At 33.2% G+C, this 15,957-nt stretch overlaps 1 protein-coding gene across 2 annotated transcripts in view; it reads right to left on the bottom strand.

Moving 5' to 3' along the window:
- HERC2 (E3 ubiquitin-protein ligase HERC2) overlaps positions 1-15,957 on the bottom strand; it is a 599,575-nt gene that overhangs the window by 562,485 nt on the left and 21,133 nt on the right. For both annotated transcript variants that reach the window (XM_085808058.1, XM_085808057.1), the window contains exon 2: positions 3,361-3,457. In XM_085808058.1, coding sequence (XP_085664184.1) covers positions 3,361-3,457 — 97 coding nt within the window. The remainder of the gene's footprint in view (positions 1-3,360; positions 3,458-15,957) is intronic.

Genomic DNA, 15,957 nt, shown 5'->3' on the forward strand with positions numbered 1-15,957 from the left:
ATAATGTCCTCATCGGTTAGTTCTTGTTCAACAGGCTCATTCTCGTCAATTAAAAGCCACTCCTCTACCTCATCTTCAGGCAGGTTTTTCAAGGGATTGTCAGTACTTCTAACGACATCCAAAACTTTGGTCAGAGCGTCTTGATGGTTTTCTTCCTCATCAGTGTTAGTCAGTGTTACGTGTTTTCGTTTCTCTCCTTTTGAACTCGAAGGCTTAGGTTTTGAAAACATGGTCACTGTACAGTTAGAACGAAAATCACTTTTTTTATAAACAGTTTCAAAAGTTACGTTTACTGCGATGTGAAAGGACACAAAACAACAACGCACAAAAAAATGGCGAAGACGCTTTGTGATTGATTAACGGAGCTGCACTGCACCTGAATTTGTTGCGACAGCTGGGACTAGCCGGCCGCTAATTGTTTCCGAACAATACCGAGCGCTTCCGGATGATCTCGAACTACCCCGAAAACTTCCGAATAGCTCTCGAGCGGTTTTATTTGCTTTAAAGACACACTTTTGGAGAAAACCAAAATTTTTACAATTTTCCGGAGCGATGCCGGACTATCGGGCATTCCGGACTGTTGGATGCCGGACTAATGGACTTCTACTGTATTAACTTAACCCTTCATTTTTCATTACTATTTCTGCCGACAGATGACACCATTGGCTCTTCCACTGGTTGCCTGTAGGGTATTAATATGATCGACATTCGCTTTCTCGCTTTTGTAGAATTTTTTGCTTGTGATGAAACGGGACCCATTTTGCTCTTAAAATCAATTTAGACTTTACAAAATCTATGCCAAACACAAGGTTGTCGATTTGCCTGTTTTACTTTCCACATCAGAGTGTTTCTCTTGCATCTTGATCCAAAAGCTTATTCATGATAAATGGGAAGGACAAATATGTAATGTTTTCTGTCTTCCAGATGTAAAGAAAAATCTTCCCTCTGAAGGGGTTATTACAGATAAAGGAATAAAAATATTAAAAATGCAAGATAATGCTGTGAAAGAGAGCTAGTTGGTTCAGCAGTACGTTCTGTTATCTTTTTCTTTACTTTGTTTAAATAAATTTATTTAAACCAGCAATATAAACAGGTTATGGGTCCAATTTATCACAAAGTAACAATTTATGAACATAAGTTCATCCTCTATATTCTCGGTTTAGAATTCAGTAAACAGAAGTAAGCACAGCAGGTATAGATGTGTCATCTATAAACAAATTTTACGGACAAAATTATTCACAATATAAATTTCAAATTACTTGTACTCTCGAGGCAAAAGGAGCATTTCTGTTGCCAACATAATTAATTCAAAGCCAGAAAATAATGATGTGGCAATCGCAAAATGTGAAAAGAATGCCATGATTGCAATGTTTACAATATCGTCTGTGATGGAATTTTCACAAGTCACACTTATAGAGAACTGTTCTTCATCAAATGAAATGCTTAAAAGATTGGACTCTACCATCAAAGTGAAATCTGACTTTAACAAAATGCTGCTGCTTGACAAATTTTTACAGTTGAAAATAGAATGCAATGAAGTAGTAGTGCAATACATTGGAAAACTGAAAATTTTACTCATCAAATCAAAGACTCTGGTAAAAGCATAAGTGATACAAATATAATTACAAACATTTTAGGAACATTACCTCTAAAATATAGACAGACAAGCCTGGTTATCTGTTGATGATAGCACACAAAACTTGTTAAACCTGACCGCAAAATTCATCGATGAAGAAACGTCTTTATCGCAATCTGAGAAAAGTGAGTCTGTATTTTTCGCTTATGATTGCAGTAAATTAAAAATAATAATAGAAATGAAGATAAAACCAAAATAACATATTATAGCTGCCGTAAGAAATTACATTAAGCTCCAGAATGTCATTCAAAGCTGTGTGGAAAAGAAACTGATGTTCCAGAAAAAATTTCAGTGCATTTAGCAACGAAATAAAGAAAAGTGTAAAAAGAAGTGATGAACAGTGGGAGCATATGCTCATATGACCTACAATATCAGCTACTTTGACAGCTTCAATGAGACAAGTGAAATTGAAACCATTCATCTCCGTAACAATTTAGAATTACCCATTAAAGGAAAATGAAATGTTAAAGGAAAACCATGAATAACCCAGAAGCTTATTCATGGTAAATTGCAAGAAGGAGTAATGGAAAACTAAAATTTCTCCTGAAGCAAACATTTCTCACAAAAATAATCTAAGAATATGATATAAAAGAACAGGATGCATAAACTTGAGAACTCTTTGTGAACTGAGTGATAAAGGACAAATTGAAAAACTACGTCTCAAACAAAGATGAATTCTTTTGCGAAGGTTGCCAGTATGGTAAGCAACACAGGTTTCCATTTAGTTCCAAAGAATATAAAGCTACTAAATTAGCAGAATTAATATAAGTGACATTTGTGGTCCTACGGCCCAAATCTTCCTACGGTAAAATCTTTGTTCTCTTAAAAGGGTTCTAAATATTTAATTATAAATTTTCTTAAAAGAACTTTTCAGACCTGGATTTAAAACTACTAATGTTGTAGCAAAATTAGACAAAATTCCAAATACGATCCAGCACCACACTTGAATTTGCTGCCCATAGAAACTGCCACCAGGCAGGGAGTCTGGCTTGTCCCCTCCTAGAACCAGGCTTGGGTGCACAGCAGAAAGTATCAATTCATTCTCTGTGACACCACACATTTATACTTGTTTGCAAAATAATTTTCATAAGCAAAGTAAATCTCAAAAATTTATACTGCTCATATCTTCTGATAAAATTCACAAAATATGAAACTGAAACTAAGATGTTTCCATACCTATTTTAAACATATATTTAGTGCTTCATTAATTTCAAAACACTCTAGTTCTTGTCTTTTGGAAGGGCACATTAAAAATATAAAATATATTGCACAACATATATTTATTTAATACTAAAAGATAACAGAATGATCATTCCTTAATATTATTAATATCCCTACTTACTCAATCACACTAAATTATGCTACTTACTGATTTAATTATTTCATTAAGACAATGCAATTGATTATTACCTATTTAAGTTCTATTTCAGTTTTAACCAAAAATACTCCGATTATTACTTAGTACCTGGTTTTATTTTAATTAAAACAAATGAAGATATTATACTGTTTACTCGATAAACGATCTAAAAAATATCAACAAACTAATTATGGTAGCTATTATTAATTAACAAAATAATTAGTTCTTTAAAAGGAAAAACACAGTCTTGCTTCTATATACTTATCTAAAATGTCCGATTCATAAATTAATCACTCTAAACAGAGCATTTAAAAGAGGACATAAAGCAAATTAACTATATAATAAGAAAATACTATAAAGCATTTACCTGCAAATCGACCTTCATCCACTTGAAATCGCATCTACGTTGAAATCTTAACTTAAATTCCTCTGAAGGATGCACAGCATCCTCCATACATGGATTTCTGCGGGAGGATGAATAAATTACATATGAATTCAACATTAAATACAACAAATATTTAAAAGTAACCAACAAAATAAATTAATAATTATTTTGATCAGTGGACACAGCTAAAGGCAGCAAGGAGGGCAGTCCACCCTGAATGGCATATTTTTAGAATTTTTGGTACTTTTCCTTTATCTGCCTGCAATATACAGTCAAAAGTCATTAATTCGGACACCCATAATTCGGAATGATCTATAATCCAGACCTCAAAGCTAAAAACTTTCTGCGCATGCGCAGCGTTAACACATGCGCATAGGCATTTACGCGTGCGCGTAAGTCCTTTTACCACTGCGCATATGCGTGTGCGCAAGCGCAGAATACATTTTCGCGTGCGCGTTTTATGTATAATGGCCGGTCTAATCTAAAATTATCTATTTCAGTTAATGTTGATGATTGCGTTGTCCCTTAATCTTCGAATTGGATCCGGCTTATTATTTTTTGCAGACTGTAAGAGCAATTTTATAAAAGTAAACTTGAACTTTCGATTATGTTAAATAGAATTTCTGATTCTGGAGCTCCCAAAGGATCGTACAAAACGAAAGTATGTTTCGATGTCCATCAAACAAAAAGTGGAATTGCTGCAAAAAATGGATAAAGACATGAAGAATGTGACAGAGAGGTTAGTGAAAACAAAAAAATTTCGATTGACAAGTTAGTCGGTATTCTCGGCACAACAATTAACGGGACTTGAACAGCGGAACTTTGTAACTGAACAAGAAATTGTGTCTGTTTATAGAATTAAAGAGAAAGTATTATCACATAAAATGAAGCAGCTTAAAACAACTTATATTGAAAGAAATGTTTAATAAAGTAAACAAATAAATATTAAGCTTTTTTTTTTTTTTTTTTTTTTTTTTTTTTTGTACATTTTGATACCCTTTAGATTATAATTGTTCTTTATTTCATAAATTAAGATTTCATATTTTTAATTTTAGAATTTCTGCATGCCATCTTACGAGATTTAAACTGATGATCTATAATCCGGAAAAATCGATAATCCGGAATCGCCGAAGCCCTGACGAGTCCGGATTAACGACTTTTGACTGTAATAATAAATAATCTGACATAACAACACATAATAATTAATAATATAACAATAAGAAAAATAAACTTAATTATAGAAAAAGAAAGAAAGGTCATTGCTAATGTCAATTAGTGTTTATTTCAGGTAAAAACTATTTGCCTGTTGCCACTATAATGGAATAAGAGTAATTCCTCCTGCTTGCTTCTTTCTCCAAATAAATTCTGACAAATAAGACATAAGATGTTGCCTTTCAAATTGTATTTTATTTATACACTGTATTTTATTTCTCTGTTTAGCCATTCCCTCTAAATACTTGACACTCAGCGTACGAGTGACTGTTCCGGATCTGCAAAATTATATTTGTGGTTAATTTTCAGATGGGAATAGCCAGCTTCTTCATGTTTCTCAGTTTTGTATATTTTCAAACACTTTGAATAAATCATGGTTCTATCGTTTATATTTTTTCTTGATGTATTGCAAAAGACAATGTACTCCTCTGTCGGGTACCGTTAACAGAAATGTTTCTCTAGTCTCTCTGCAAATCCCTCCAAAAACGCATTGCTGGGGGAAAACACGACCAGTGTTATGCTTTCTTTTCGTAAATAAATATTCATCTATTTTGACAATTAGACCAGGGCCTCCTATTTTTTCTTCTCCTGTCCCAAAACATCTTCTGTATATATTTTGCATAAACAGTTTTTCCGATCAACTACAGTATTATGTGACATGTCAAGTTCGTCTTGGCAAAATTGATCTGAAGTCAATTCCTTAGGCCATAAATAAATAAATCTGAGTGCATATGCAAAGGAGATATGAGATGTTCAAAACCAGTCACCTTTCTAAAACTGAAATCTTCTCGGCCAACATTACATTGCTGCCTAATCCTTTTTTCGGTGATATGTAGATTTACATCATGAAGATTTGGTTTGGTTTATTTAATTATGACAAAGCACACTAGGGCTATCTGCCTAAGGGGAGGGATACCTTCATGGAGGACTTTCTAAGGGAAACTGGCTCGTATACACGTTACACATGGGAAAAACCACAAAAACGCCCATGCAGCCAGCCCGTACGCGGGATTCGAACCTCGGACCGAACTACCAGTGTTCAGCGACTTTACTGCTCGGCCGCTGGTGGGCCTCATGAAGATTTAAATATTTTCCATTACATGGGAGAACTCTGCATTGCTGGAAACATTCTGTCAAATCTTTTTCAGTGGATGGTAATTTAAAGAGCTTCATCATGATGAGGCCAAACAATGAGAGACTCAGAAAGAGAATTTCGAGAATAAAAGTGGCTGCCAAAATATGAGATACGATTTGCAGATTTAAGAAGGAAAATAGAGGCAGATAAAGGAACAGTACCAAATTTTTCATCTGAAACATACAGGGTGCAGCAGCGTTCATAGTGTAATTTGACTTGCACAGTACAATGATGTACTGCGTGAATGCGCGCCAGCTCATGCCACATTCGTGTACTAATGAGCTGCCATTTCGATTGTGACAGTGATGTGAATCGGTGGAGTGCACAGCATCGTGCCTTTGCTGTTGAAAGTTATTTCAAGAATAACTACTCTGTTATTGCTACCCAGCATCTATTTCGGCAACATTTCAACTTGGGACATCATGGAAAAGTTCCAGATGGACGGACCATTGCGACAGACATTTCCAGGTAGAGGAATTTCCCATTTTGGTGACATTTCCTGGCTGCCTCGCTCACCTAATCTTTCATGTGCAGACTTTTTCCTTTGGGGCAACCTGAAGCAAGAAGTTTTCTGAACACATTGTGCCACCATTCCTGAGTTGAAGGATCGCATCAGAACTGCCGTCGGCAATGTTCCAGGGAATACGTTACGCCGAGTTATGGCAAGCTTCCAACACCACCTAGATGAATGTGCTGTGCAGGGGGGGGGCATCATTTGACAGGCATCGTATTCAGAAAGTAATCCATGCAATGGACAATGACTTACACATTAGTAAATGGCATACCTTTAGCTATTAATTGACATAAGAGGTAATAAATAAAATACAGTTACTGCCTTATGGTGTGTTTACATCCTACTATGAACGCTGCCACACCCTGTATTATAGGAATTGGTGTAATGAGTCTTCAATGAAGAAAGAAGGATCTAGATTTACTGGGTTACAGCAAGGTTCACTATGGTTAGCTGTCTAAGATGTGGGATATCTTTATTGAAGAGTTACGTTTCCAGTTAAAGGTTTAAAAACTGGCAACTGCATCATTGTCATGTTATAGTAGGAGCATTAACTTGCATTCACATAATGTATGCATGAATTTGATGTAAGATATTCAAATTCAGTCAAATTATCCGTTTAATCACTAGTAAGATGGAGAAGCCCAAAATGCAGAACTGTCACATGAAACTGAATTAAGGGCAGAACTGTTTTTACAATGGACACAGCATTCAAACAGATTACAAAGAGATTTTAACACTTGATGTTCTTGCTATGTCTCCATTGTTCCACAGAACATTTGAATTAAAAATAAGATTGTAAATTAAATTATGATCACAATGACAGAAATAAGAAAGAGTTCTTCCTTGTGACAGATTTCTGATTCTTATTTCTTCAATTGCTTGGGAACATGAAACAGGAAGGGTGGCGACTTTGAACTTTTTTCAGTTAATAATAAAATAGGACAAAGTTCAAAATAGTGTAATATTATTACAAATTTTCCGTCATCTGCTGCAAATATTATTGGTGAGAAGAGTTTTCTAAATATGAACTGGTTTACAGCACAGATCTGAAAATAATGCCTTACACTATAGAATTCTTATTACAGAAAGGCAAGTGGAGCAAAGAAACAAACTTCTAGATAACTATCGATAATTTCTCTAGCAGAAAACAAGGAAAATAGTATTTTAAAATGTTGGAATTATTTTTTTTTTTCAAAAATAAATGCAGAACTTTTACTTATTTTCCTATATGCCATCCTGACATCTTACAGTTTTTTTTTTTTTGGGGGGGGGGTGCATTATGAAAGGTAGCACATGAATCATCCTGGGCAGCAAAATTTTCAGCTACATCACAGATTTTGATCTAACATATCAATAACAGTTTCCCTACAAACTAAAGTAAACAGCTATTTAACAAACATGGATGATAATTTTTAATTATACGAGTAACAATAACTAAAACATATAAATAAAGAATTTAACTCCTCTGAGAGTCTATGCCATCAAACTGTCCCCCAGCTACAGACTTACATTATGTCAATGCTATTGCTAATTATCTGTTGTTAGTCAGATTTTTAATGACTTGTATAGTTAAATCCAGACACTTTATTGTAGAAGACATAACTCTACTATCAACCACTCAACTTGTCATGGAGAGAAAAAAAAAAAAAAAAAAAAAAAAAAAACCTCCTCTGATGATATTCTAAGACTGCATATTGAAAGTGTGTAGGGATTTATATTTATTTTAACTAATATTTTTTAAAAAAAAAAACCTCCTTTGCTCATATTCTAAGACTGCATTTTGAAAGTGTGTAGGGATTTATATTTATTTTAACTAATAATTTAAAGTTTTATTTGTAACGTTCCTATAAGCCTTCATTTTCCTAATTGTCAGTGCCAAAATAGTTAAATGTTGTAGCGTGTGTGAACAAATGCAAATTTTCTATTTTGAAGGAAGTAGTTAAAAGCCGAGTTTCGGTATGAGAGAGTTAGGCTCCAGGTGCCGTCTCTGCCGTAGGTACATTTGCTTATTGCTGGTTCAAGTGGCTTAATTGCATTGCTTTGCTGCCACTAGCTTAGAATAGGGTTGAAGTTACAGGATCCTGCTGAGCCCTGTAGGCTAGTTTCATCACTTGTTAATATTTCAACTTTTAGTTTCAATTATCTGACTTTCAGTTACTGCCCAAGTAGAGGTGAAGTTTGTTAGCGTTGACGTATTGTAAATTTTAAAGAGTTAATAAAGGGTACGTGAACCCTTCTCCTGTGTAGTTTCCTGCTACTCCAGTATACAGACAGAAGTTCATTCACTGGACTCTACAAGTGATTTAAAACATTTAACTCTCTCAGTGTTACTGATGGATTACTCCTTATTGAAAAATGGCTTTCCAAACCATTATACATGGAATATTCTGTCAGCTGTTGATGGATCTGAAATCATTTCAAAAGATGTTTTCTTTTTTACATTTTCCTTCTCAAAATCATTAAGAGCAGATTATTCTGTACTGCCATTCCCTTCCCCCCCCCGACCTCCTCTTGCACCAAATTGGTAGTGAGGAAACTACGGTCATTAGAGAAAGATGTTACAATGTGAGGGTCATAAATATGAACCTCAAATCCATTCATACCATCTCCTGACTTATGGCAATTTTCTTGCCAAAACTGGAAAATACTGAAAAGCCTTCAACAGAAAGCTTTGTGTATGGGAAAAGTTAGCATAACAAAATTTCGTTTGCAAAAGTAAATGTGATTTGCACAGAACCCATGAAAAACTTTAAAAGATATTAGTATCACCTAACTTATAAATAATTTCTTTTAGCATGGAATAAATACTTAAGCACGTATCTTACTATGTCTGAAGAAACACAGAAATTTGAGATAATTTTTATTTGTAGCTGTGGCCATTGATTTAAAATACTGTATTTTTTAAACTACTATAACAAATCACAAATAGTTATTTCAATATATATTTTCAATAATTGTTCTAAAATGAAAATTAGATTTTTGAAAGAGTTCAAATGGTGCGATTCCATTTTAAACTAATGTATCATTTATATTTTTGTATCAAAATTAATTAGTCACATGAATGTGAAGTTTGGGCATTTTATGCATTGAAATATGAGAACAAAGTGTGTTTTCTTAAAGAAAAATTCATTTTACTCTCCTTATTTCTCATCTAAAAAGAACTACTGCAAAATTTTCTCAGCATGATATGAAAAATCATTCACAAATAATATCGTAAGAGATTAAATCACTTTTTGGCGTTGACATAATAAAGTATTGAAGGAACATGAAATCGTATGAATGTATTTTTTACCCTAAGCAAAATACGGTAGAAGTCCAGAAATCCGCAGAACTTGGGACCAGAGGTTTTTCAGATTTTAGGATTTTGCGGATTTCAGGACAGAAAAGATAAATCATAATTTCAGACTAAAAGTGCAAAATTAATAAGGCATATAAAATACATTTAATTAAATTATTATATACATTATTCCAATAACTTATTATATGCATTAAATTATTATTACAGTCAAAAGTCGTTAATCCGGACTCGTCGGGACTTCGGCGATTCCGGATTATCGATTTTTCTGGATTATAGATCATCAGTTTAAATCTGGTAAGATGGCATGCAGAAATTATAAAATTAAAAATATGAAACCGTAATTTATGAAATAAAGAACAATTATGATCTAAAGAGTATCAAAATTTACAAAAAAAAAAAAAAAAGCTTAATATTTATTTGTTTACTTCATTAAACATTTCTTTTAATGTAAGTTGTTTAAGTTGCTTCGTATTTTATGTGATAATACATTCTCTTTAATTCTTTAAACAGACATAATTTCTTGTTCAGTTACAAAGTTCCGCTGTTCAAGTCCTATAATTGCTGTGTCGAGAATACCGACTAATTTGTCAATTGAAATTTTTTCATTTTCAATAACCTCTGTCACTTTCTTCGCTATCGGAAGCGAATTATAATGACGAGGAATTTGATTTAAATCATATCAAAGATGGAGTACATCAAGATGAAATACTACATTTAATAAGGAATTATAAGCCAAATAAAAACATCTGCCCTGAAGATAAGGATAATGCTGACAGATCAACTTCCAATTCATTGCGTGGCGCCGCGGCGTTAAAGATAAACAAAGTTTAGATAAACAAAGGATATGCCTTTATCCATTTTTTGTAGCAATTCCACTTTTTGTTTAATGAACTTCAAAACATACTTTCGCTTTGTAGATCATTTACATATTAATAAATATATATCAGAAATTCTATTTGACATAATCGAAAGTTCAAGCTTACTTTTACAAAATTGCTCTAACAGTCTGCAAAAAGTAATAAGCCGGATCCAATTCAAAGATTAAGGAACAACACAATCTGCAACATTAACTGAAATAGATAATTATAATTAAATAATTTTAGCTTAGCTTACACCGTCCGTTATACATTAAACGCGCACTCATAAACGTATTTTGCGCACGCGCACAAGCATATTCTCAGCCATAAAGGCCTTACGCGCATGCGTCAATGCGATGCATGCGCAGAAAGTTTGAAGCTTTGAGGTCCGGATTATAGATCATTCCAGATTATGGGTGTCCGAATTAACGACTTTTGACTGTACATATATAAATTGATTATATTATTCATTGTATTATTATATGTACACAGCATCAAGGTTTGCCGATTTCGCCTCATGCAAAGATTTCCGCTTTCGGATTCCGGTGTTAGAATCACTGTTGCTGTAAAATTTCAACAGATTTTCTTTATTTTTCCGTGTATCATACACAATCGTGTCGCGATTCCATACGATTCTGCTATAAACCGAGGAGTAGCACCTGCTTCCACCTTTTCCAGAATTTACCCTTTTTGCATTACCGTCAATGCAACGTGTTTACGTTTTTCAACGTTGCAAGCAGTAAAATCATAAGTGCGTTTCTTATCTGTAATTGTATTAAAAAAAGCTGAAATTTAAAATATTCTTAATTTATCCACAAAATATCCAGATAAAAAAAGAAGGCAGCACCAAATAATCTCGTGAAATAACAAAGCTTAAAAAATACATGAATCATGAACTTGAAAGAAGAATTGAATGAATCGTCTGCTTTCTTACCTCGATGCAGATTAGAGGGCGAAAAAAATTTTATCATGATTTAATAATTTGGTATTTCCGTTATGACTCATTATTATTCGGTAAGTATTTTTTCTTTGATATTTCATACTCGATGTTGCGGTTTCCGGAACCTATAAACTGAATGTTTATATTTCGAGAGGCAACGTGGATTTCAGGTCGGCGGATTTTCAGCATTTGACTGTACTTCCATTTTACTAAAAGTGTTGTCTAATAAAAAGTGTCCAAATCATATTTGATTATCAATATTTATACAGTTAATGAAGATCTGCTTATTTTCAAATTTTGAAATGGATGAGACGTAAAATTCTCAGCAGCAAAGAGAAAATATTTAAGAAAAATAATTGTTAGTAAAAGAAAAATGTAAATAGCTTTTTATAAAATGGTCGCAATCATTATATGAAAGAGGAAAAAATATGATTGGTGAATCTGGGTGATGCAAAAAAATTATGGAAAAGGAAATACGAACTTTCGATTCTTTGTCTAGATCAAGATTTGAAATGACAAAATTAGATGTTAAGATAAAGGTAAGCAGACAACTTTAACTTTCATGGAAGATTTTCTGAAGGAAAACAATTTGTTATTTACGACTAAAATTAATTGATTAAGGTAAGGAGGGCTATATACATAGAAGAAGATATGCATTTATGGAGGACATTTTTAAGGGAAACTGGCTTGTATCAGGGCTGTTTGTGGGACCCCAAAAAATCCCCTGAAACTTTTACGGACTTACTACCGACATTTTGGAGTTCCGAGAAGGGGGGGGAGAAAAATGAAAAATTACAATTATGAAGTATTGAATGACCTAATTATAAAAGTTCGATGAATTACTTTTTTTGCAAAATTAATAACCATAAATTTTCAAACATATAAACTACTACATTTTATGTAAATATTTTAAATTACCTGAATTAATTCTTTAAAAAAAAAAAATTATCTAATTTCTGCTGCTTTTTTTTATTTTCTGATGTTTGTGGGCTTGTCTTTCTTTTGTGGTGAACTTCATAATTGCAGGAAGGTTGACTTTTATTTTCCTCATTTACAGTTGAAGAAATTTCCTAGAGAACTGCACATGCAGAGGTAGAAGCAGTTTCCTTTTCTGCTAATGTAGAAGGTTTTTCAGACTTTTATAGGTGACTCATCTGAAATACATGTTTTTAAGTCCTCTTGATATGTTTTCCAACTTCCGTTCATATTCAGTAAGAGATCTTTGTGAATTGGATCAGTCATTGGATTTTTTTAGCCATATTTTTCACATGAAGTTTCTTTAGAAGCCATTAAATCATATTTAATAGTCTGCACTGCATCTAGGGAATCAATCTTAAGAGAGGTTCTATAGTCAGTGACAAGTGTATCCATTAATTTGAATGCACTTTCGACTAATGGGCCATGGAAGCAGCTAAGGTAGGCTTTGACCAGTTTAGCCAATGTAGGATACTTAAAATAATTTGTGAAATCATCTTTTAAATTAAAAACTTTAGACCAATATTTATCAATTGTACACTTGACTTGATTTCCACTTTCATTAGATGTGTAGAGCATTTCTTTGGTGATATCAATATCACTCTGGTATAACCTTATTTCAGCTTCTACTTTTGACTTTTCATTATCACTAAAAATATGGGACATAAAAGATGATAATTTTTCAAAAGCTAATATTGTACTGGTTTTACCTCTTAGCTCTGGATCTAATGCTGTAAAACTAATTAGATATGAATTTTTAAGGGGTAATTTCTGTTTCATATGTTGTGCTGTATTAGTATAAGCTTTTATCAGAGAAATTTGGAATTCTTTTGCTATTGGATGATTTTTTGATAATTTCTTCAGGAGAGTGGAAGCTTCTGCACCAGTAAATATTACTTTGCTAGGTAGATGGAATTCTGGATTTGTGACATCAACCTTTAATAAATCATTATAAGATGTGCACTCTATATTTTCTGGCTTCATAAAAAAAAAGAGAAAATTTTGCCATCAATTTATAAATACTGGAATGTACTAAATGAAGCATTGGTTTTTTTTGTTTCAAATAATTTAATATATGTGTTGAACTCTGGTAATACTGCTGAATATAATGCCATATGCAATAAAGTTTTGTTTTGCATAACAAATAACCCATTTAGTATTCTTTTTTTCCGAGCTAAAGCATCCTTTGTGAGTTGTTGGGAATGCAAGCAAGAATACACCCCTTCAACAATTTTTTTCTGAGCTGCAGAAATATTTCTTTTATTGTATACAGTTTCAACATAAGAAAAATAATCCCCTTTATCAGTTTTATCCAAGTAGTGAAAATTAAATACAATAAGAGCATCCCACAGATCTTTGATTCTTTCTAAAACAAATAAAATGTACACCCACCTATGGTCTGGTCTCTTCAAGGGCTTAAGTTTTTTAATGGCAAGGGATTCACAGATTTTGAAAAAATTTTCTCTTTTACTGCAGCTTTACATATCAAAATAGATGTCATCAAACAAATCCTCTAAGTATCTATCAAAACATGAAGCAAACTTTTTTGCACAGTTATTAGCTGTGTGACATGTGTCACCATCAATATCTAATAAGTGGGGTGCTTTGTTTGATCGTAGTCTGGTTTCAACACCCTTTTTTTTTTTTCCACGCATGGTGTTACATGAGTCCATTAATACACTAATTAAGTTTGCCCATGGAATATTATTATCTTCAATAGTATTAACAACTGCTTTAAAAACAGCTTCTGAATTGCAAGATTCCATCTTTAGAGATGCAAAATGATGAACTACAACTTCATTTTGATTGTTGTCATAAAACTGCACCAATATTGCCAGTATACTTTCTTGAGCATTGTTAGTACTTTCATCCAAGTTTAGAGAAAATGGAGTCTCCTTTAAAGTTTTAATGATATTTTCCTTAATAGTTTTTGCGAGCCCATATTTCATCTTATAACATGCAGTAGTCCTGGACATTTCCAACGAGTCTAGTGCCGTCTGATCGCGGCTCAACTGTTTGCAGAGTTCAATTAAATTGGGAGCTACATTGAAAGAAAGAGAATTCTCAGCGATAAACGAAGTTATTAATACCTCTTGGCGTGCTTTTCTTGTCACTATATCCAATGGCCGAGCATCAGTCTCCAGCAAGTCATCAGTATTTTTTGAATTAGCATAATTACTTAAAGTCATTGAATGTCTAATGCACTTTGAATATGTTGGGGAGTTAAATGTTGGCAAAAAATTTCTGTCCATATAGCATATGATTTTGTTAAATTGTTTCTGTCCATATAGATTTTGTTAAATGATACTCATAGGCCAAAATATTACATTTAGTGCTATTTGAATTAAGAATAACTGATTTGTTATTCTCATAAAGCCAGAACTGGTGCCAGAGCTCCTACGGCCGCACTGAGCAACAAAATATAGGGAAGACAAAATTTTTGGAATTTAGAGAAGCATCGAGCAACAAAATTTAGGGACGACAAAAGTTTTAGAATTTAGAGAGAACACTGGGACCCAAAATTTAAGGCGGCAAAAATTTGGAACTTAGAGAGGCATTTGGTAGCAAAATTTAGGAACCGCAAAGACTACATCAGTGGTAAAATATCTAGTGCAAGCCCTCGATAAGCTTAAATATATGTGGGAATTTATTTATTCAGAACTTAGATAAGCCTTAAGCATGTTCAAGAAATAGCTATAAGTAAAATAAATAACTAAACTAATACAATTCAGGCTTAATTTTCTCAGTGAGCGATAGAAGTAAGACAAATTTAGCGGAACAATTTGTCTTTTGTCGCCAGTCTCATGATACACAGCCAATAACATATAGAGAACGATATTAAGCTAGCCTATAATTATACTTTACTGATACCAAGGAATTCCAGTTAATATGGCAGACTGCACTCTTCCTTAAATTTCTGATTTGATCCAGCTTATTAATTTTTGAACGCTGTTATTACTACAGCAATTTTATAAAAATTAAAGCTTGAACTTTTGATTATGTCAAAAAGAGTTTTTAATTCTGGAGCTGCAACAGGATCTATAAAGCGAAAGCATGTTTCGATGTCCATTAAATAAAAAGTGGAAATGCTGCAAAAAATGGCCCCACTAGTAATGAATAGCAAAACAAATTTTTTTCATTATGCTAAAAATGACGATCATCACAAAGTGATGATGGAATGAGTAAGACAGTGTTGCAGTGAAGCCGTGCCATAGATGAGTCCAATGCTAATGGCTCAAGCCAAAATATTTCATGAAGAAATGAACTTAGAAACTGAGTGTACATATTCTACAGGTTGGTTAACCAAATTTAAAAATTGCCATGGTATAAGGCAATTAAAAATTTTAGGTGAAAAAGCTTCAGCTAATACTGAAGCTGCTGAACGAGATCCTTTATCAAAAAAGTTCCAGAACATTTTTTTTTTTTTTTTTAATTTCCGAGTTTGCAGTACTAAAAAGGATCAAATATTCTTTTTATGTTACCTATTATGTATTCTTACTTGACATAGACCTTGGCCCACACAAACTTACTATGTGGCACGGTTGTGCTTAGCAATATACTGTTCGGAATTGACGTAGCATTCATTAAGGTGACATGGTAGATGTTGATTGCGAACAAAGATTGAACATTAAGTTTTACGTTAAGCTC

Source organism: Stegodyphus dumicola, chromosome X1, assembly GCF_044657685.1.
Source record: "Stegodyphus dumicola isolate Sdum_Otavi_A_Nest chromosome X1, ASM4465768v1".
Taxonomy (NCBI): domain Eukaryota; kingdom Metazoa; phylum Arthropoda; class Arachnida; order Araneae; family Eresidae; genus Stegodyphus; species Stegodyphus dumicola.